Below are 23,903 nucleotides of genomic sequence, written 5' to 3'. Positions count from 1 at the left end.
CTACTTTTGTTTTTTATTTCTGCCTCCACTCACTAATACCCTATTATGAATGCAGTTTGTAAAAGTGTCGATTCTATTTTAGGTTATCTTCTGTAAACTAGGTAATATAATACTTGGGGTTTTACAAGATTTTCAAGGAAATAAAGACTAGTACAGACAATCAATATAGAATAAGCATACAGTTAAAAAACCAAAAAATATTATTTATTGTTTGAAATAAAGAGAAAAGAATAGCTGCCAATAACTAGAGCCAAATCACTAAGCTCTTTTCTACTTTTAATATTCTAGTTTTGATGCCTAGATGAAGATCAATGTCAAATGAGTCTTTAAGCTTCTTTTAAAAAATTCAAGTTCGGACAGTCCCGGTGGCTTAGCAGTTTAGTGCCGCCTTCGGCCCAGGGCGTGATCCTGGGGACCCAGGATCAAGTCCCACATCAGGCTCCTGGGACGAAGCCCGCTTCTCCCTCTGCCTGTGTCTCTGCCCCCCCACCCCATGTCTCTAATACATAAAAAAAATCTTAAAAAAAAAATTCAAGTTCAACTGATTTTATTAACTATGTTTAAACTGGAGAATACAGAGCAAAGAAAAGATTCACAGTTTTATAAAGGGCAGTCTGTCATTTGATTCCGAAAGTTCCTCATTTCAAAAATTCTAGTTTAATAACAAATGAGTATACATATTAAACATATTAATAATGGTTAGGATATTCAAAATGACTTTTTGGTAGATATTTAACTAAATCTATAGCTCAAGCATACATAAACAGTTATCAGAATTTTAAAAAGAATACTCATGTATAAACATTTTCTAAGTCAAACTTCAAAATGGGTTTTTTTAGATTTTGTTTTATTTACTCAAAATTTTAATTTTGTACTTGGCTTGTAGAAATAACAGAAGATTCTTATAACACAGGATAACTTAAAAAACTGTCTCCTCAAGAGAGAAGACAGGATGACAGAAGACCCTTGGGTACTGGGAACCAGCACAAAGGCTCTCCTTAAAATGAAAGTTGGCTTTACCTACCTGGGTTGTATATTATTTATAGCATCCTATAATAGTGTTTTATATTGTTTTGGGTTTTGGCCAGCTTTGTCCTGAAATAGCTGACATTTCTGTTAGTTTTTCAGGAAGGGGGTCTCAGTGCTTGTTCAATGAAAGACAATTCCTCCTGTCAAGTTCTTTTATAAATTATCTATCATTCTCTGATAAATGGTAAAAAAAAAAAAAAAAAAAAGTGCTGAAGATAACTTTCTTAATACATTCTTCCTTGAAGAAGACCAGGGAGGTTTAGAATCAAATTAAAATAACTATGTTGAAATGCTCCCTTCTTGATAGTCTCCTTTCTGGGGCTCCTTATCCAGAGCTGCCAGTTTCCCTCCACGAGTAGTTTTGATCTCCTTTATCTCTTGATCTTATAGGTCGAGAGTGCCATACACTTGCTCCTAGAACCTCATCCCTTTATCTATGAATAACATTTATATGCCAATAACTACTATACCTATTTTTAGCCCCAACATCTTTTTTAGAACCTCATACACCTTATATTTTCATTTTAATGTTTAATAGGAATCTCAATCTTAATATAAACAAAACAGAGCTCTTGATATTCTACTCCTTCCCAACCTCAGTAAATGGCACCAACCAATCACTCCGATGTCAAGCCAAAAATCTCTGGAGTCACTATTTTATCTTATGTCCCTCATATAATCCATCAGCAAGTTCTCAATCTCTAAAACGTATCTTTAATATATTCGTGTGGCCAACATTTTCACTTTTCTCATCCTTCTAAGTCACCTTTGCTCTTACCTAGACTATTTTAATAGCCTTCATTTCCCCATTTCTATTCTTGCTCTCCTACAATCAATTCACCATATAGTCAAAAATTCTAGTTTAATAACAAATGAGTATACATATTAAACATATTAATAATGGTTAGGATATTCAAAATGACTTTTTGGTAGATATTTAACTAAATCTATAGCTCAAGCATACATAAACAGTTATCAGAATTTTAAAAAGAATACTCATGTATAAACATTTTCTAAGTCAAACTTCAAAATGGGTTTTTTTAGATTTTGTTTTATTTACTCAAAATTTTAATTTTGTACTTGGCTTGTAGAAATAACAGAAGATTCTTATAACACAGGATAACTTAAAAAACTGTCTCCTCAAGAGAGAAGACAGGATGACAGAAGACCCTTGGGTACTGGGAACCAGCACAAAGGCTCTCCTTAAAATGAAAGTTGGCTTTACCTACCTGGGTTGTATATTATTTATAGCATCCTATAATAGTGTTTTATATTGTTTTGGGTTTTGGCCAGCTTTGTCCTGAAATAGCTGACATTTCTGTTAGTTTTTCAGGAAGGGGGTCTCAGTGCTTGTTCAATGAAAGACAATTCCTCCTGTCAAGTTCTTTTATAAATTATCTATCATTCTCTGATAAATGGTAAAAAAAAAAAAAAAAAAAAGTGCTGAAGATAACTTTCTTAATACATTCTTCCTTGAAGAAGACCAGGGAGGTTTAGAATCAAATTAAAATAACTATGTTGAAATGCTCCCTTCTTGATAGTCTCCTTTCTGGGGCTCCTTATCCAGAGCTGCCAGTTTCCCTCCACGAGTAGTTTTGATCTCCTTTATCTCTTGATCTTATAGGTCGAGAGTGCCATACACTTGCTCCTAGAACCTCATCCCTTTATCTATGAATAACATTTATATGCCAATAACTACTATACCTATTTTTAGCCCCAACATCTTTTTTAGAACCTCATACACCTTATATTTTCATTTTAATGTTTAATAGGAATCTCAATCTTAATATAAACAAAACAGAGCTCTTGATATTCTACTCCTTCCCAACCTCAGTAAATGGCACCAACCAATCACTCCGATGTCAAGCCAAAAATCTCTGGAGTCACTATTTTATCTTATGTCCCTCATATAATCCATCAGCAAGTTCTCAATCTCTAAAACGTATCTTTAATATATTCGTGTGGCCAACATTTTCACTTTTCTCATCCTTCTAAGTCACCTTTGCTCTTACCTAGACTATTTTAATAGCCTTCATTTCCCCATTTCTATTCTTGCTCTCCTACAATCAATTCACCATATAGAAGGTAGGGCAAATCAGATCACATCACTCTTTGCTTAAAACCATCCAAAGGCTTTCCAATGAACCAAGAATAAAACACAATCTATTTATTCTGGCTTATAAAGTACTATATAGGATTTGACCTCATCTATCTCTTTAACCTTATCTCACATTATTTTTTCCCCACCCTTCTCTATACTCTAGTCACATTAGTATGATTTCTCACAAAGTCCATTATGTTTTCTCCTAACTTCTTTGTGCTAGTTGTTTCTTCTGCCTGGAATGTTCGTTCTTTTCTTTTCTTTCTTTCTTTCTTTCTTTCTTTCTTTCTTTCTTTCTTTCTTCCTTCCTTCCTTCCTTCCTTCCTTCCTTCCTTCCTTCCTTCCTTTCTTTCTCTCTCTCTCTCTCTCTCTCTCTCTCTCTCTCTCTCTTTAAGATTTTATTTATTAATTCATGAGAGAGACACACACAGAAAGAGAGGGATGGGCAGAGACATAGGCAGAGAGAGAAGCAAGCTCCATGCAGGGAGTCTGATGTGGGACTCATCCTGGACCTCCGTATCACAGCCTGAGCCAAAGGCATATGGCTCAACCACTGAGCCACCCAGGCATCCCTGGAATGTTCTTTCCACTGATTTTTGCACATTAGGAAGCTTCTTCGCATTCCTATTAAAGCTTTTATGTTACCTTGTCAGCAAAGCTTTTTGAAATCATTTATTCATTAAATTTTTTTTCATGGAATATCTACTACATGGCAACATTGTTCTAGGTGCCAGGGGAAAAAAGTTACTCAAGTACACATTAAAACCATAATGAGAAACCTCTTCAAAGCCAGAGAATGATAGAAATTAGATAAAGACAATCAATTCTACATGTTGATGAGGATGTAGAACAATAAGAACTGTCTTCATGACTCATGGAGTGTAAAACGGCATAACCATTTGCAGTAGTGTTCTTAACAGACCAAACTCGAAATAATTCAAATGTTCACCAACAAAAAGATAAATAAATTGTAGTATACTTATACAAAGGAAAATTACACAGTGATGAGAATGAATAATCTGCAGCTACATTTTAAAATAACATAGTTAAATTTCACAATTTTAAGCAAAAGAAGACACAAAAGAATATATATTATAAGCAGCCATTTATATAAAATTCAAAAACTTAAGCTATCGTATTAACATTGAGATAATGGTTATCTTTGAAGAAGAGGGTGTGAATAGTGGTTTCAAGAGTGTATGAATGGGACTTTGAGTTTATTTCTTGGACATGGGTGGTAGTTACATGGGTGTGATCACTTTGTGATAATTTATTGAGCTGTAAACCTATCACCTGGGCACTTTCCTCCATGTTATAATTCTATCAAAAATCTTTCAAGGCTTTAAACTGTTCAATTTTTATGATTGTGAACCATTTTATTATAGAATGTTAAGGGTAATAGCTGGTCTATAATAGTTGGTCATACTAGAAGGTTTTGTTCATGAATAAGCAATGAAGAAACTGCTGTTTGGATTTACCATCAGGAACAGTTGCAGCTCTCTTAACCAACTGGTCTGTTTTCATTACACATTCACTCTGAAATGTTAAAAGTGACCAGGTTTCCCCTTTTTTTGTGTTGATTGCTGGAAACCCTAGAGCCAAGTTTGAGGCCCACTTTTAAGAAATATCTAGATACTCCTGTGGTATGCATTTTTGTAAGGGTCTTATTCATGGCTCCATATTATATTCCTACAGTTTTCTTTCCTTTTGTCTCACAAAAATAGAGTTTGCTATTCTGCATCTTTTACAAACTTGCTTCATTATGTCTAGAACAAGGCAAGGTATGTATTAATGAACAAAAATGCTCTAGAGGTTTTTTCTCTTTCTTTTTAAAAATATATAGTTTGTTTTGGTTTAACTTCATTTTAAATTTAATGCATTACAGTCAACTGAAAATCCTACTTGATTTAAGTTTCTGCTACTTACTGATTATATGACTGAAGACGTGTTATTTAGCCTCTCTGGGGCTATACAATAATTTTCACAGGATAATTGTGAAAATTAAAATAATCACCCAAAATACCTACACCCAGTGTAACAACTACCACTAGAAAAAAGCTTAATGAAAAAAGGGAAAACTTGCTCCATATTGAAAACTTACTAAACAAATATAACTAGAATTACTTTTGTGAGATTTTAAGGACATAAAGCATATTAGAACTATTATGACATTATAAAAATTCAGCAAAGCTGTTTAATAAAAAATATTTAATTTTTAGCATAAATAAACTATCTTTGGACTGGAATAAATAAACGTATTCCTGCAACATCCACCAGAACATATCACCATCAAGAGCAAGTGAAAACATAATCTACATCCAAAAAACGTTTTCAAATCAGCTATGTAGTATGCATTTTCCTATAAAATAATACTGTAAATAGCAGCAAGGCTTCAAAGGACCCAGAAAAGACTAGTCAGCTGGTAATTTGGCTAAACCACAGGATTATACCTACATAAGTCCTGAGTGTATTTCTTTTGGCTTCTAAGTGGGAGTAACTTTCTACCTTCTTCTAGCTCCATTTCCTGGCATTTAGAAAATATTCTTTGTCTTCAGTGGTCAGTAGCTGTAAGTAGACAGACCTACGTTGCAAAAGTACATGGCTTATTCATTCCTAGAACTTACAATTTTGTTTTTTGTACTGACTTATATGCTTGTGATGCCCAATCTTCGTGACAATTTTTTTCTCAATTTTCAAAGCCCAACCCAAGTGCTGTTACCATTTTATTCCATATGTTTCAAAAAATGCTATAATATATGGCGTTAAGTACATGAATGGGCTTGGAGTCATATAACCTGAATTACCTCTATCACTAACTAGCATATGACCATGGGGAGTTATTTAGTACCCCAGAACCTCAGTTTTATTAAATGTAAAACATGAATAATAACGATGCTACCTACTTCATAGGAATGTCATGAAGATTAAAAGAAACAATGTAAGTATAACATTTAGGACAGTGTCTGGCACAGAGCAACTATTAAATGAATGCTAACTACTATAATGCTATATTTTTCATTATATATTACAATCTATTTGTATACCTATCTCTGTTGTTAGGCTGTGAACCCGTTGAGGGATATGAGTTATATTTCAATCTTTAACTTCAGTTCTAAACTAAAGTGCCTAGTAGGGGCTGTCATGATAGATGGACAGGAGTTGTAAGAGGTGGGGAAGATGGAATAAGAAAAGTACTTGAACTAGGATGCATGTTCTTTTTTTTTGTATGCCATGAGGATAGGATGTAAAGATAGGGGAGGATTTAACCTAGGTTCTTGTCAGATCTGGGGCAGCAAGGGTTTCCACAGTGGCTTCTATGAGGGTCCTGGCAGGGTTTAAGAGGCTCCAAATTAAAATATTTTTATGTGAAGTAGGTAAGATTGAGAGCATAATTAGTTAGGTGATGATGATAGGAACTGCTGGAGTTGGGAGTCAGAGAAGGCACTCCGAGGGATCACAGTAAACTGCAGGAAGTGAAGATAAATCTCCATATGCAATGCTAACAGGGAGAGAGAGACTCCTGTGGCTAGGTCAACTGCAGAATTCACTCACTGAATGTATACAAAGTAATGTTTCTGGGAGGAACAACACAGTTAAAATACTGTCATTAGTTTCCACTCTAGATTTTTAAATATTGATGACATGTTTTCTAATATCATGTCTGTAACAGCACAGAAAAAAATAAACCAAACTTGATTCAATCCTGGTTCAACCATTTACTACTTGTATAACCCCAGTAAGTTACTTAATTATTGTGAGTCTTTTTATTCAACTGAGAATACTGCCATCATGTGGGATTATTATGAGGGTTAGTAACAACAAATATAAAGTGTCTGATACAATACTTGACCAATAGAGGGGTACTCAATAAACAGTAACTACTACTGTTATTTTATAGATCTGCAAAGTTTCTCTGAACATTTCCTTCAACATTTTGAGAAGTATAAAAATCAGCTAACAAAGTAACTGTTAACAGTCACATGTTCAAATATAACATGAATATTTTAAAGTTAATTTTTATGTTGAAAGGTAAAGATTCCGGCAGTCTGGGTGGCTCAGCGGTTTAGCGCCGCCTTCAGCCCACGGTGTGATCCTGGAGACCCAGGATCGAGTTCTGTGTCAGGCTCCCTACATGGAGCCTGCTTCTCCCTCTGCCTGTGTCTCTGCCTCTCTCTGTGTCTCATGAATAAATAAATAAAATCTTAAAAAAAAAAAAAAAAAAAGGTAAAGATTCTGGCAAATTATAGCACACAAGGCAAAAGTTAAGTTGTAGAGATCAGACTGACTTCGGTTATGGTTTTCCCCCCATTGTGAAGTGCTGTAGCACAAGAATGAAAATCACTAGAACAAAAAAGTGATACCTTTTTAACCCTCTTAAGAAACTGGCCCAGCCAAAGGAAATGTGTATAGTAGGTGTACTTATAACCTATTACATTGGTTTGAAATTTCACTTGTTTTCATTTATCCTTTCTTTAGTTGGAAAATTTTGAAACAGGTGAATGTATTAAAATCTGTTCAGAAAACAATGAAAAGGAACCTCTAACTGAAGACCGATAATGGTTTCATCTTATTTAGCAAATTTAATCTCTCCTGGCTTTGAAGATTCACCATAAGCTGGTTCTATGCAATCTACCCTTATTTACCACAACTTAATTTCATTAATTCTTAATCGAGTCTAATCTAATCGAGTCTAATCGAGTCTAAATCCTACACCCATGCTGGCTCACTCTCACCTCTGCACTCTTGTGTGGTCCCCAGCTGCACTGTACTCACCCTCTATAGGTTTTCTTACCGGGGCCTGCTTATGCCCAGGACCTGTGCACTTTGAATAGCACAATTAGCATCTCATCACAAACTGTTCTAGTTTTTAATTTACACAATCCAGCTCTTTAACAGTAGAAAATTCTACTCTATTAATTAATTTCCTTTCCATGTATGTTCAAAACAAAAGACTACCTTGCAGGCCATACATTAAAAAAATGACATTGAAGTGAGACCTCTCATGAACCATCTTCTGCCAGTCCTGAAGAGGAGATTATAATTTTTTTTAGTGAAGTTACATGATAGGCAAAGTTAGTATTTGTTGGCTGATTTTTAGACAAATCTTGGAAATAAAGTCAATCCTGTCAATTTTCTTAATTCAGCATCGTTAAAGCTTTCTAATCACTCTAAATCAAAATTATAAAAAATTCTAAAGGGAGAGACTGCTTTAGTCAAAATTTCCTTTGAGAAAAGCTTTTGAACACAAAGAATAATTCCTAGGGTTCTCAAAACAAGAAAAATTTCTACATCTTATTTGAAACTTGTTCTTTCACACATGGCTATTAGATCAGAATAGATTATAAAAACTGCACACAAATAAGTAAAAATTAAATATAATCCTGAATTCCTTAAATGTTATTATTGGTTGAAAATCACAGGAATGACTCCCAAAATTTAGGACAAGTTAAATTAAACCACATTTAAGATTTATCATTTTTGTTACTGTTTTGTTTCTTCATTCAGAATTTACTTAGATTGACTACCTCCAGGAGTTATTACCCAAAACACTCAGACTTTAACTGAAGGGTGTAATATCAGGAAAGAGTAATGTCCAAACTTTTCCTTTGAGGTTTCAATTAATTTAGTGGTCAAAATGAGTTTCTTTCTCAACAAATGAAGTTATGTTACCTGCTCAAATCTTATCATTGTGAATAAACCTTATTGTACAAATAATTTAAGATAAGAAATATGCTTTTGTATTCATGTTTAGATAAGTACTTACCATTAAAAAATAATAAGGGATGAGGAAATTGACCTAGAGCCCCATTAACAAAAAGTATCTAATCAAAACACATGAATTTAAATTACTTAGGAGAGTACTTAATAATACTATTTGAAAATTTCATGAGTCAAATCTCATAGATTCAAGGTAGTGCCAGTTTAAAAAGTACTTAGATACTAAGAAATCTGTTAACTGATATTAGGCAAGTATCCTTTTTTGCAATCTCAGTAATACCACCATGAAGGGAATAAGAAGACAAGAGTAAAAAGACTTCCCTCTATCCACAACGGTAAATAACACAAATCTAGGTATAAAGAAAGGTATAAAGAAAACTTTAACAAAAGTAACTTATGACACCTAGACAAACTATCAAAGGTTTACAGATCACAATTTAAAAAAATTGCCATGCCAATATTAATCATTTTAGATCATGATAAAAAGGCTTAAGGAAAATTATTCTCAATATTGTAAAAGAATAATTCTTATTAAAAAGACAATTTTCTAAAATATTATTATTTAATCATAATCAAGGATTCACAGAAAATATTTATCATGAAAGAGTCAGCCACAGCCAGTAATACAGTGTTGTTACAATACAGAGGAAGGAAGAAAGAAATATGTGAAGATCAAAATTTATCACTTACCTCATGATTCAGCTCTGCTATCTGATCTTTCAGTTCCCTAATATACTGGTTAGAATCAGACTTGTTAAGCTGTCCTTGAAGCTTTCCTTCTTCTTTCTGTTTTGTGACAATAGAACAAACCAAAAACAAGAGACAGCGTTCACAACATGTACTCAAATATTTGAAGATATAGGACAGCATAAAGGCATATCCTTTACCTGCTAAATTCTGAACTAATCTGGAAGGTATTCTCAAACTATGTCTGGAAGGTAATTTATAGTAAACTATACTGAATGTTTCTAAATAATGCTTAGTGGAAGTTGTTTACAACAAATACAACTTGTAAAATGTACCTTTTGAGAGACTCTTAGAAATCAACAATTGAATGGGTCTACCAGTGAAAAAATTACCCTAGAATTTCAAAGGCATTCTCCTAGTTACATTGGGCACAAATGATTTTCTATCTCTACTATAAGAGATTCAACTCTTAGTTGATAAGGTAGTGGGCCTCCCACAGCTACCCTGGGAATTAGCTTTTGTTTGGCGAACAGAGGAAAGAAAAAAAGAAAAGGTTCTGCAACCATTCTTAAAAGGAAAAGGATAGCTCTGAATCTCTTCTGTTTAATTAATTTAGGAAAGTATGCTGGGAGTCCTAGATATAGCTGATAAAAAGGTACTCCAATAATAACAAATAGATATAGAACCATACTGTGACCATTTTCCAGGGATACAGATCGGGGAGGAGAGAAGCTGCCTTTCTTTATCATCGGAAAACAAATGTGACTTTCAAGATATAGAGCTTATGAGAGGATGAAACTGAATTGTTTATGACATCTCTTGATTATTTTAAGTTGATGCTTAAAATGTGAAGAAGCTGTGATCCAGAAACATCTACTGAAATTACTAACTCCTGATAGCAGAAAAGTACTGGTTTACTTTTAATAGTCACAACCACTCAATTTCCTTCCAATGGAGACAACCACCATTGACATTTTTTTAGTGTAATCTTTTCATGATATTTTGTACATACGTAATCAAACACAATTATATACACACACATATTTTTACCTATACTACAGACACTCTAAACACTGTTCTACACTTGCTATTATTCTTAAAAATCCAACTTGCCCCAGGTCAGGCTCCCTGCTCAGCAGGGAGTCTGTCTCCTATTCTCTCTGCCCCTCCTACTCCACACAGGGTCTCTTGATTAAAAAAAAAATCTAAAAAACCCCAAACAAACCAACCTGAAGATCATTTAATATCACTACATACATATAGGTAAAAAAGAGCTACATTTTGATTGAAAGAGTTTTTAAGTCTCTGTAAAAGTTATCTTAGTGCTATCTGAATATAAGTTTTTTAAAAGTAAATTTTAAAATGTACTGTAGGTCCATAAAATTACCTCGAAAGTAAAGGTTGTACTGCAGAGCACTTTCCAATGTGGAGATCTCTATTGCAATCTTTCCATTCACAGTAAGAAGGGACCCTAGACATCACCTGGTTTGGTCCTCTGACTGTAGCTAAGTACATGCTCTACTTTCCTTCTTACATACCTTCTTCTAATATCCTTGGTAGAAAGAAGAACTAACTAGAATTGCTCCAGTAACAGAATGGGTGACTCCCCTATAAAATCAGGGTACCATTCCAAAAGAATTGCTCTTCTTCATTAACTGCCCTTCTTACCTTGATTGCATTCTTGTGTACCCTTAGTCTACCCTTTAAATCCTATCCAATTATACTTACAGGCCAACTCCTTTTTTTTCTCCTTCTGTTTTTGGCAATCTGCCTTAAAAATCTTTCACTAGAATATGGCCTGTTGAAGCAGTTTAGCTAATATTTGTATAGATATAAAGGAAAAACTATAGTTTCTATAGGCTTTAAGAGTCTCATGCTCTACCAAATGAGCTAGCCGGTGCTTCTACAGGCTTTAAAACTTTTCTTATATATTTGAACACATGAAAATCACATATTATCATCTAAGCAAAGAACTGTCTAATTTAGGGGTACCTGGCTGGCTCAGTCACTGGAGCATGTGGCTCTTGATCTTGGGGTTATGAGTTTGAGCCACATGCTGGGTGTGGATATTTCTTTTTTTTTTTTTTTTTTTTGGGTGTGGATATTTCTTAAAAATAAAATCTTATTTACAAAAAGGAACTAATTTAACAATTATATTCCAAATGCACTAGGCTTCTTAAACATATTAAACAGACACCTTATGATTTTTAGCCATAAGCCTATATTTAAGAAAAAAAATATTTTTTGAAAATTTAGAAACATTGGTTTAAGCCAAAGCAATCCTGATAAAGAAGAACATCTTTAAAAAAAAAAAATTTATTTATTTATTTATTTATGATAGAGAGAGAGAGAGAGAGAGAGAGAGAGGCAGATACACAGGCAGAGGGAGAAGCAGGCTCCATGCAGGGAGCCCGATGTGGGACTCGATCCCGGGTCTCCAGGATCACACCCCGGGCTAAAGGCAGGGGCCAAACCGCTGAGCCACCCAGGGACCCCAAGAACAAACATCTTATAATACCAGATTTCAAAATATACTACAAAGCTGCAGTAATCAAAACAGTATGGTACTGGCAAAAAATATATATAGACACATAGATCAATGGAGCCCCAGAAATAAACCCATGATTATATAGTCAATCGATGACAAAGGAAGCAAGTATATATATAATGAGGAAAAGACAGTCTCTTCAATAAATGGTGCTGGGAAAACTATATAGGTACAAAAAAAAAAAAAAAAGAAACTGAACCATTTTTCTTACACCATACACACACACACACACAAAACCTCAAAATGAATTAAAGACCTACATGGGACACATGAAACCATAAAAATCCTACAAGAGAGTGCAGACAGTAATTTCTCTGACATTGGCTATAGCAACATTTTTTTCCTACATGTTTCCTAAGACAAGGGAAACAAAAGCAAAAATAAACTACTGGACTACACCAAAATAGAAAGCTTTCTGCACAGCAAAGGAAATCATCAAGAAAAAGGCAATAAAACAAAAAGGCAATCTACTGAATGGGAGAAGATATATGCAAATGATACATCCAATAAGGAGTTCCTATCCCCAAACCCAAACAATCCAATTTAAAATGGGGAAAGGAGGGCACCCCCCATGACCCAGCGGTTTAGCGGAAAATGTAAATCAAAACCACATGAGTTATCACCTCACACCTGTCACAACAAATGGCTAGAATTAAAAAGAGAAGAAATAGGGCCGAGCAGTTTGGCGCGGCCTTCAACCCAGGATCGAGTTCCACGTCAGGCTCCCTACATGGAGCCTGCTTCTCCCTCTGCCTGTGTCTCTGCCTCTCTCTCTCTCTCTCGCTGTGTCTGTCATGAATAAATAAATAAAATTAAAAAAAATAAAAGATGTGAGAGCCCAAAATAAACACTTATATTTTTTTTTTTTAAAAGAAGAAGAAATAACAAGTGCTGACAAGATGTGGAGTATAAGGAATCCTCATGACCTACTGACAGAAATGTAAATTGATGCAACCACTCTGGAAAACAGTATGGAAGTTCCTCAAAAAATAAAAAATAGAATAACTGGATCATAGAATATGATCCAATGTTTCCACTATTGGGTATTAACCCAGAGAAAACAAAAACACAAATTTAAAAAGATATATGCACCCTTATGTTTATTGCAGCATTATCTGCAATAGCCAGTAAGGAAGCAACCTAAGTATCCATCAATAGACAAATACATAAGGAATTTGTGGTATGCATATTCAACAGAATATTGCATATCCATAAAAAGGATAAGACCATGCCATTTGAAACAATGTGGATGGACCTAGAGGGTATAATGTTAAGTGAAATAAGTCAGATTGAGAAAGACAACTACCATATGATTTCACTTATAAGTGGAATCTTAAAAGAAAAAAATTAATAAACACATAAAAAGCAGAATCAGACCTATAAATAGAACAAAGTAATGGTTGCTAGAGGGTAAGGGGATGTGGGTTTGGGCAAAATGAGTGAAGGGGAGTGTGAGATACAGGCTTCCAGTTATGGGAATAAAGGCACAGCATAAGGAATACAGTTGATGAAACTATAATAGCAACGTAATGGGACAGATGGTAGCTATATTGGTGGTGAACATAATGTATAAACTTGTCAAATCACTAAACTGTACACCTGAGACTAATATAACATTGTATGTCAATTATACTCAATTAAAAAAACCAAAACCAAAACAGCAGAGATACGACTCAGAGCCCCAATCAAATCATATATGAAGCTGTGTTTTTCTTTTATTCATATGTTCCACAATTTCCCTTGGTTCTAGACTTATTCCATCTCAGTTCTGTATATCCTCAAAGTAGGAGAAGATTATGTCAAGTAGAAGGGAAAAGTAGTGAGTGAATCAAGAGGGGAGAAAAGGAAGAATGTGGAAAAAAGAAAAAAATATATGGAGAAAGAATATTCACTGAAAATTAAATTAATTTTATAGAATGTATTTTCCAAATTCTATATATGGCATGAGAAATGGCAACTTCCAAAGGGGACTAATTTGATAAGAATCACTCCTTTGGTTATTATGCTGTCCTCTTTGATGGCTTTTAATTTTAGCCTAATTTTAGCATTGTGCCATATTAACTGTCTTGAAATAGTTGATCAAATGGAAAGTATAATTGCCTACTAGGAAGAAATCCTCATGGAAGAGATGGAAAGGCTAGATATCTGTGGTTTGGGATTAGATTTAGAAAAGTTTTCTTTAAATCTGGTCTCCAGTGAAAGCAAAGGTCTTGACAATTTTGAATATCCCAAAGTAAGAGTATCATGCAGGACAAAATAAAATTCTCAGGATGAATAAAATGACAATGTCCAAAGTAAGTACTAATGTTGTAAGAGAGAAGTTCAAGAATGCAAAATACTTTAGGTCTGAAAAGCTGTCAAATGACCAATAATCATAATTAATACCAATTCTTTCCTATAGGGAAACCTGCATGAAAGAAAAGTCTGGCATGTAAGATTAAATTTGGGATGCCTGGGTGGCTCAGTGGTTGAGCAGCTGCCGTTGGCTCAGGGTGTGATCCTAGAGTCCTGGGATCTAGTCTCAGGATGGAGTCCCACATCGGGCTTCCTGCATGGAGCCTGCTTCTCCCTCTGCCTCTGTCTCTGCCTCTCTCTCTCACATTCTGTGTGTCTCTCATGAATAAATAAAATCTTAAAAAAAAAAAAAAGAATGATTGAATTTGTTTTACAGAAAGTGACTGACTCCAAAGATATGTTTCTCCCAAAGGTAGGTCTTAGTAAGGTTCAGCCAAAAATTTTGCACCTTGATTTCTTTAGAGGAAAGGCAGTATTTAATAAAAAGCAGGGCAACTGGACATGCACATTCATAACAGAAGGAAACCATCCCAAATGTTGGGAAATATCAGGAAGGGAGACAGAACATAAAGACTCCTAACTCGGGGAAACGAACTAGGGGTGGTGGAAGGGGAGGAGGGCGGGTGTTGGAGGGGAATGGATGACGGGCACTGAGGTGGACACTTGACGGGATGAGCACTGGGTGTTTTTCTGTATGTTGGTAAATTGAACACCAATAAAAGTTAACTAAAAAAAAATAAAAATAAAAAAATAAAAAATAAAAAGCAGGGCAATTAAGAAATTTTACAATAAAGAAATTGAATGTTTTTTACTTAAGAAAAAAAAAAAAAGACTCCTGAATGATATTTGTGAAAAGTCAAAGAAGCCCTCTTATGGACTTTATGACTAAAAAAATCAAGTGTTCCTTGAATTTCAATTCAATGTAGAAAAAAGGCAGAATTTCAAAGAGAAAAATTTTATATATTTGATTAAATATAATTGTATATAATTGTTCTTTTAGATTTAAACATAACTATTTAAGCTTAATATTAGGTTTCTCTGGAAAGCTTTTAACATACATTCAAAAGTTTAGCAAAAAAATCTGATGCCGGGCAGCCCAGGTGGCTCAGTGGTTTAGTGCCGCCTTCGGCCCAGGGCGTGATCCTGGAGGCCTGGGATTTAGTCCCATGTCGGGCTCCCTGCATGGAGCCTGCTTCTCCCTCTGCCTGTGTCTCTGATGAACAAATAAATAAAATCTTAAAAAAAAAAAAAATCTGATACCCATCAAACCATTATTTCTGTAGGTACACACAAATACACACACACCCAAATAATAACTTGTAAGGCACACTGACTAAACTGAGGGCAAAGGAAGGGTAATTAAGCAGCTCTACACTCTAGCACTGACCCCATCCCTGCAGTTACCACATTTTAATAGCAAGCATGCCAGTATGAGAAGCACACTGGTTGAAAAGCTCTGCATAAGGTTCTGATTTAACAGTCTGCTGCAAGGGAATATGGCTGGTACTTCAAGAAGTGGAGTAAAGTGAGAGATGTCCTACATGCTAATTAATAAATTTAAAAATATAAGTAACATTTTCTCTAAAAGTCTGATTTTTATGCTCTGCAAATGGGCTCTCATTTAAATATGTTAATCGAAGCTCTTTAGGGTCTTCCTTAAAGGTAACTAAATACACATTTGCAATGCCAAAAAAAAAAAAAATCCAGTTAACTATTATAAAAAGTGGGTAACAATTTAATTTCACCTCTGAGTTTATTCAATTATCTAACGTTTAAGGGTTTTTTGCAAAAATTTTTAGTTTTCTATTTTCAATCATGTCCACATGGTTCTTTTCTGATAAGCAGGTGGGAAAATGTCAGCTATACTAATAAATTTACCACTAACCTGGATTTTCTTGACATTTTCTTTTGGCTCAGCTGATAGTAACAACAGATTGCCAGTTAAGTGGTTTCCTAAGCAAAACTAATTAGGCAAGTAACACACTTAAAGTAAGAGCTCCAATACATCAACAAGTTTGGTAATTCTATAATTTCACTGAACTGACCTTAAGTATATTAGCTTTGTCATGCAATAAAAGAGACTTTAGATTAAGAGAACATAAAGTGATATTTATAAAAGGCTTCAATTCACTTTCACTCTTGGATCTTTCAATAATTATTTTAGCAATTATCATCATGATGTCCATAATAATCTAATTCATATTAAAGCCTTAAGCTATAGTTCCATGTAGAAGTTTCTTAGTCAAAAGTTCATTAAAAATCTAAAGATAGGCATGTTTAAATGATTAGGGAGAGAGTATAACAACTTTAACTTACTCTGAAATGCATAAAAAAAATAAAAGATAGCTTGAATGGTGGATAGGTAAGTATCTAATAAAGCAACAGATAAAACAAATATATAAAAATATTAATTCCATATGGAGGTGGTGAATATTCCCTGTCCAACTCTTTCAACTTTTGTATGTTTGAAAATCTTCATAATAAAATACTGGAAGAAATCATCAATACAAAAAGAATACATGCCTCCCATCCCTCTAGAAAACAAGCACTTAGGCCATACTGTAGTTCATTTCCATATGTGGGAGGTATTTATCTCCCAAAGGTTATTTACTGGTTCTTCATTTATAATCTACCTGTTGCTCTAAAATTAGAACTTTCTCCATATTTTACTAGAAACTTAAGAAACTGAAAATATTAAATCATAAATTAGTACTTCATTAAAACAATGTAATTTTAGAGACCAAGCTGAGTTACAGTTTATCTCTATAGTATTTTAGAGTAGATTTTACAGTTGTTATATCAGGATCTATTTTCTCTCCTTCATTATGTAGTGGTCATAGGATAGGAATTATCCCCATCCTTAACCTCATAGGTAGGCCCTGATTGGTAGGGTTTAAACCAAACAGGATAGTCACATCTGTTTGTACTGTGTGTCTGGTTCAGGTCTTACTCAAATAGTGACTCTCAAAACTTTTACTGGAAATTATGGGTTATAGCTTCTTATTCTGGATATTATGATAAGTACGTATAAGGCTTATTTGTTAGCCATTTTAACACAATGAGAAAAGCCTTCTAAGGATAAAAAATGACAAGCAGAAGGGGGCTTGGCTAGCTCAGTCCAATAAGTGACTGACTCTTGATTCTGACTCAGGTCATGATCTTGGGGTCCTGAGACTGAGCCCTGCATCCAGCTCTGTGCTCAGCAGGGCATCTGGTTGAGGATTCTCTCTCCCTTCTCTGCCCCTCCTCCCACTCACACAATCTCTCCTAAAATGAATTAAAAAAAAAAAAAAGATAAGCAGAGCAAAGCCTTTAGAATCACGTCTAATGAAACATGTTGGAACCCAAATCAAACTTTTCCTGAAATATATCCTATTTCTGGACTTTTCAAATACATAAGCCAATAAATCTCCTTCATTATTTAAGCCATAAATACATCCAGAATAGAGTCTCCTATTATCTGCAATAAAAACATCCTAAGAGATATATTTTTTAAAGATTTTATTTATTCATGAGAAACACACAGAGAGAGGCAGAAACACAGGTAGGGGGAGAAGCAGGCTCCATGCAGGGAACCTGACATGGGACTCGATGCCGGGTCTCCAGATTCACACCCTGGGCTGAAGGCAGCGCTAAACCGCTGAGCCACCCGGGCTGCCCTAAGATAGTTTTTAAAATGTGACTAACTAAATGAATACAAATAAAATTTATAACATAAACAACAAGGTATACAAATATACTACAAACAACATAACCTAGGAAATGCTTAAAACAGTGATTCCCAAAGATGATAATGGTTAGGCGTTTTGTAAACACACAGATTAAGAGAATCTATTTCTGACCTAATGAATTCTAAACATCTGTGAATGGGGTTTGAAATTCTGTACACTTTGATAGTTATATAAGTGGTAGTTCTGATATAGCTATTGTGTAGATCTATACTTCAAACACACTGGCTGGGCAGCCCTGGTGGCTCAGTGGTTTGGCGCCGCCTTCAGCCCAGGGTATGATCCTGGAGACCCAGGATTGAGTCCCACATTGGGCTCCCTGCATGGAGCCTGCTTCTCCCTCTGCCTGTGTCCCTGTGTCTCTGTCTCTCTCTCTCATGAATAAATAAGTAAAATCTTAAAAAAAAAAAAAAAGATTATTAAAAAAGAAAAGAAAGAAACACACTGGCTTGTACCATCTTTGAAAATTTTGAATACAAATTCAAAATTTTATTTATATGCCAGTTTTGAAACATTTTCACCTTTTAAGATTCTCAAATATTTTACAAGTGTATGCTTATTATAGAATTTACTTACTCTACCTTTGTATATAAAAAAGAGGTAACTTGACTGGATGAGCACTGGGTGTTATTCTGTATGTTGGCAAATTGAACACCAATAAAAAATAAATTTATTATTTAAAAAAATTTTTAAAAAAGCACACAAAACAATCCCCCCATATAAATAGATAAATACATAAATACATAAATAAATACATAAATAAAAAGAGGTAAATATTTCTTTTAACTACCAGCACAAAGTTTGGTAAATGACCAAGACTAATAAACTTATTTACAAATAATCTCTACATTCCAAGAGTGAATGTATTTTAAAACAAAGGAAAACTGGTAAGGTTTCTTAAATTAATTTCTTTTAATTCTGCTATCAGTTTCACTTCATATTATTTCTATATTAGTTTCAGCTGGTCAGTTCCCTGTCTATAGAGGTTGGTTCAATTTTGAACTCAAATCCCTTTCTTGGTTAACTTAGCTCTCAAAGAGAAAATATTATTATTTTAAAGTTTAGTAATGTATGATGAGGAACTAAATAATGTTTAAGATCAGAAAAACAAACAAACAAAACAAAAAGATCAGAAAAACAGGGATCCCTGGGTGGCTCAACAGTTTGGCGCCTGCTTTTGGCCCAGGGTGCGGTCCTGGAGTTTCCGGGATCGAGTCCCATGTTGGGCTCCCTGCATGGAGCCTGCTTCTCCCTCTGCCTGTGTCTCTGCCTCTCTCTTTCTCTCTCTGTCTCTCATGAATAAATATTTTTTTAAAAAGATCAGAAAAACAACCCACATATATGTACACTATGACTGAACACTAAAATACTTGTTCATAAGAATGAAGGAAAACCAAAGATCTGAGGACTAGCAGAATAATTCTTTAAAAGCTTAAAAGTATTGGGGCACCTGGGTGGCTCAGTGGTTGAGCATCTGCCTTTGGCTCAGGTCGTGATCCTGGGGTCCCAGTGATGGAGTCCCATATTGGACTCCCTGTGGGGAGCCTGTTTTTCCCTCTGCCTATCTCTGTGTGTCTCTTGTGAATAAATAAAATCAAGAAAAAAAACTTAAAAATATCAATATCTGTGAGGGGATATGCCAATAAATAAGGGATCCAATCAGTTAAACTTTTTATCAGGTAACAGGTTGATACAGTCGAAAACTATGTTAATATAACCATAAATGTGTGTAAAGGAGCATTTTCCTAAGAGCATTGATTCTGGTGTTTCACTACTTGGACTGTTTTAATGACTTTAGGTATATACATTCATCTGTTTTATCCCTACAACCACTGGGAGCTGCAATCCAGGAAAAGATGAGGTAGAGATGGAATGTGCCCAAGATGTGTCACATATTCATTACGATTGATTGGAAAATCAGTAAATGCAATAGTCTACAGGAAAAAAATGATTATGTATTTGTGCAATGTGTATACAGTTACAGTAGAAAGTGGACTTTTTAAAAAAAGATTTTTATTTATTCATGAGAGACAGAGAGAGAGAAAGGCTGAGACAGAGGCAGAGGCAGAGGGAGAAGCAGGCTCCCCATAGGGAGCCCTATGTGGGGCTGGATCCCCAGACTCGGGATCACGCCCTAAGTCAAAGGAAGACGCTTAACTGCTGTGCCACCCAGGTGTCCCAGAAACTGTACATCCTAATCAGAGATTTCGTCACCTACATCTACTGTATTCCAACATGCTCTTTAAAAAGTTGAACAATTAAAACATGCTAGGGCACTGAGCTAGAAATGTGAAACGTTTTCTCTATAGATCTAATAAGCAGTATATTTTTTGTGTGTTACACTGTAGCAAAACTGAGGTGAATACAATGTTAACTTGCTTTGATTAAGTGTTTGGAAGAAAAAATGGGGTTTTAATAATATTAAAAAATATTGTGGAGGTGAGAGAAGAGGAGGCAGGGTCTCAGGTTTGTATAAACTCACAAAGCCTCAATTTTTAAGCGAAATTGTAATAGGCATGTCTAAGAGTCCATTCGTGCTTGTTTCTTTATCTATGTTTTTAATGCTGGTTATAACTTACCCTATCTTGCCACAGGAAGGACACTTCCTTAGAGACAGGAAGATAGCAGATTTTAAAAGCTGTGTTTCAAGCCATAGGCTTTTTAATACTCTGTGCAACCAGATAGTTTGCTTAGAAGTTTTTGGGTTTTCTTAGAGAATTTAACCAGTTAATACCCAGTTAATGTACTAGATGCATAGATGAGGTAGTAGAAAACAACACGTAAAAGCACCTAGTCTATTATTTATATCCTGTGAATTTTTCTTTTAGCTGTTCAGTTTTCAAAATTTTCTAAACTACAAGAGGAGCTGAAATAGTACAATACCCATATACTCTTTAGCTATATTTACCAATTACTATTTTGCCACATTGGCTTTCATTCTTTCTTTCTAAATGTAGAGATATCTTCTGAACCATTTGAATATAAATTGGAGATACGACATCTCACTACTATATATTTTAGCATGCATTTTCTAAGAATAAGGAACTGTCCCACATAACTAAATGCCATTATCACAGTTAAAGTAACAGTTTAATTCCACAGTATCACTGAATATGTAGCTCCTATTCAAATTCCCTTAAAAGGGCCCCAAATGGATTATTACTGTCCAGAATTAAACCAAGGTTTATGGTTAAATTTGGTTATTATATCTCTTTACCCTCTTTAAATCTATAATAGTTCCTCTGCTTTGTCATGACTTTGTCAATATTTTAAGAGTCCAAGTCTAGAGACTATATTATGCAAGCTGAAAGTTTCCCATTCCAACAAAACTCCAAGTATAGTACTGTTTTTAATCCTTTTTTCAACCAAATAGGCAGCAGGATAAAACTAATATAGTGTATATTTAATTGTTGGTTAAGGGAGGAAGCATAGAAGACAGGAGCACAAAAACTTAAATATGTGAAGCCAAAGACTAAGAAAATATATAGAAACAGCATAAGAAGACAGCATTTTATATATTATAGTGGTAAATATTTACTTATTTATATATATTTGATAAAAATGAGAAACATAATAAATATCGGTTATTTATTTATTTATTTATTTATTTCCTTAAGAGACTAACCTACATGTTTAACTCTTCAATCCCTTAGGAGATCCAAAGAACTCTCTCCATATGTCACATCACTTTAAACCCACACAAAAGCCTTTAGCCTTTCTGTCTCTGCAAAATTATTCTGTCATCAGTAGATGACTTTAAATTCTGGGAAAAGCACAGGGCTAGTCACAAAGAAATCACTAAAGAAGAAAGGATTTGTCATAAAAGGAAAGCATCAAACAGCCACTTATTAAGCTTCACTTTATTCAGTGTAACAGTGCTCACAGCTGGAAAACTCTGTAGCTGAAAAAAATGTGATTTATCTTCTGGATGGCTGGAACTGTCATACTTTAATATCCTCATATTCCATTCACAAAGGTTTATCACTCAGTGAAAGATTCATCTCTGCTTTTGTTTCTTGGCTTTGTATTTTGTTTTTGCTTTTAATACTACAAAGTTAAACACCAAATAGGTGCTCTTGTGAAGTATAAAGCAGCTTTTGTCTTGCTCTTTCACCTATGAGGAAAGGATATATGATATCTTGTTTACTAATGATAAACACTGTCATGCTAGGCTGAGTGAAGACCTGACAAGTCCTTTGGGAGTGCTGTCTTGGGATACTGAGACTTTTGAAGAATTAGTTTCCAAAAGCCTTTCCAAAACTAAGCAAGCATCACTTCATCTTGTCATTCTACTACTCAGCACTGTTATTTCTTGAGATCCTCTTCTGTCAGCTTGAAGACTATTATACTCTAGACCTATTATTTTAGACTACACTCATATTACCACGTTTTTCTCTTAGCAGGATTTTTCCAGACTGATAAATTAATAAGCCACCCTCTCTTTTGGCATGGCCCCCATACCTGTGCATATCTTCATAGGTGGCTTGACCTAAGCATGGCCTAGATCCAACAGCACTAGAGGACTAAAGAGACTCGGTGGCTAACTGATTTACCAAGGATCACATGGCTAGTTAGGAAAAAGCCAGGGGCAGAAATCAGGTTTCACTCCTTCCATGTTTGTGAGATAAACCACAGCAGGATATGTGTTAGAATTGTTTCTAAAAATGGTATCGATAATTTTCTGTTTGATTCATTTATCTTTTCCTGGACATCCCATAAAGAGTGATAGTAAGCCAAAGCTGGGGAGTACAATCCTTAGCTGTCAAAGTCTGTCATATGTCTTCCTTAGCATCACATTATCAGACAGCTTCCTATATATTCATTGATAAAACATGCTCTTCTCTCATTTTCTCCCCAAATTTTTATTTAAATTTCAGTTAATTAACATATAGTGCAATATTGGCTTCAGGAGTAGAATTTAGTGCTTTATCACTTACATATAATAACCTGTGCTCATCATAACAAGTGCTCTCCCTAATACCCAACACTCATTTAGCCCATCCCCCATCCACCTCCTTCCATCAACCCTGTTTGTTCTCTATCATTAAGAGTCTCGGGGTTTGCTTCCCCCTTTTTTCCTTCTCATATGTTCATTTATTTTCTCAAATTATACAGTTGAGTGAAATCATATGGTATTATATCTTTTTCTGACTTATTTCACTTAGCATAATACACTTTAGCTTCATTCATGTTGTTGCAAATGGCAAGATTTCATTATTCTTGATGGCTGAGTAATATTTCCTTGTATTCAGAATAATTATTAATAGATACAAATTTAGTGCCGCTATAAAGCTGGTGTTTCTGGTGATGTTCTCTGTTCCTTTCTAGTCTTTATTGCTTTTGGTCTCCCTCACCCTCCTCAAAAGTCCTTTTTAATATTTCTTGCAGGGCTAGTTTAGTGGTCATGAACTCCTTTAGTTTTTGTCGGGGAAACTCTCTTTCTCTGAATGACAGTCTTGTTGGATAAAGTATTCTTGGCTGCATATTTCTTTTCTCATTTGTTTGAAGGATACATAAAGAACCGATTTTGCCAACAAGAAGTATTATCAACTTATTAGATTATTAAGGTATTGGAATTTGATAGGGACCCAGCCATTTTTATCAAGTAGAGGAGAAGGCCAGTATGAAAAACCAAATTAGAATTACTTATCAATTCAGTAATTCCTTCTCATATGAAGTCAAGGGAGAACAAGGTATAAAATTAAAGATAGCCTACATAAAGATATTACCAATAATATTTTATACATTTGAGATTAATAACTCATACTATAAATTGTTCCCTCTCAACAATTTCAAC

At 34.7% G+C, this 23,903-nt stretch overlaps 1 protein-coding gene across 6 annotated transcripts in view; it reads right to left on the bottom strand.

The window, feature by feature from the left end:
• EVI5 (ecotropic viral integration site 5) overlaps positions 1–23,903 on the bottom strand; it is a 195,096-nt gene that overhangs the window by 20,962 nt on the left and 150,231 nt on the right. For all 6 annotated transcript variants that reach the window (XM_041747686.1, XM_041747683.1, XM_041747685.1 and 3 more), the window contains one exon: positions 9,539–9,634. In XM_041747686.1, coding sequence (XP_041603620.1) covers positions 9,539–9,634 — 96 coding nt within the window. The remainder of the gene's footprint in view (positions 1–9,538; positions 9,635–23,903) is intronic.

The sequence above is a fragment of the Vulpes lagopus genome, chromosome 3 (genome assembly GCF_018345385.1).
Source record: "Vulpes lagopus strain Blue_001 chromosome 3, ASM1834538v1, whole genome shotgun sequence".
NCBI lineage: Eukaryota > Metazoa > Chordata > Mammalia > Carnivora > Canidae > Vulpes > Vulpes lagopus.
This window is presented reverse-complemented; position numbering and strand designations above follow the sequence as displayed.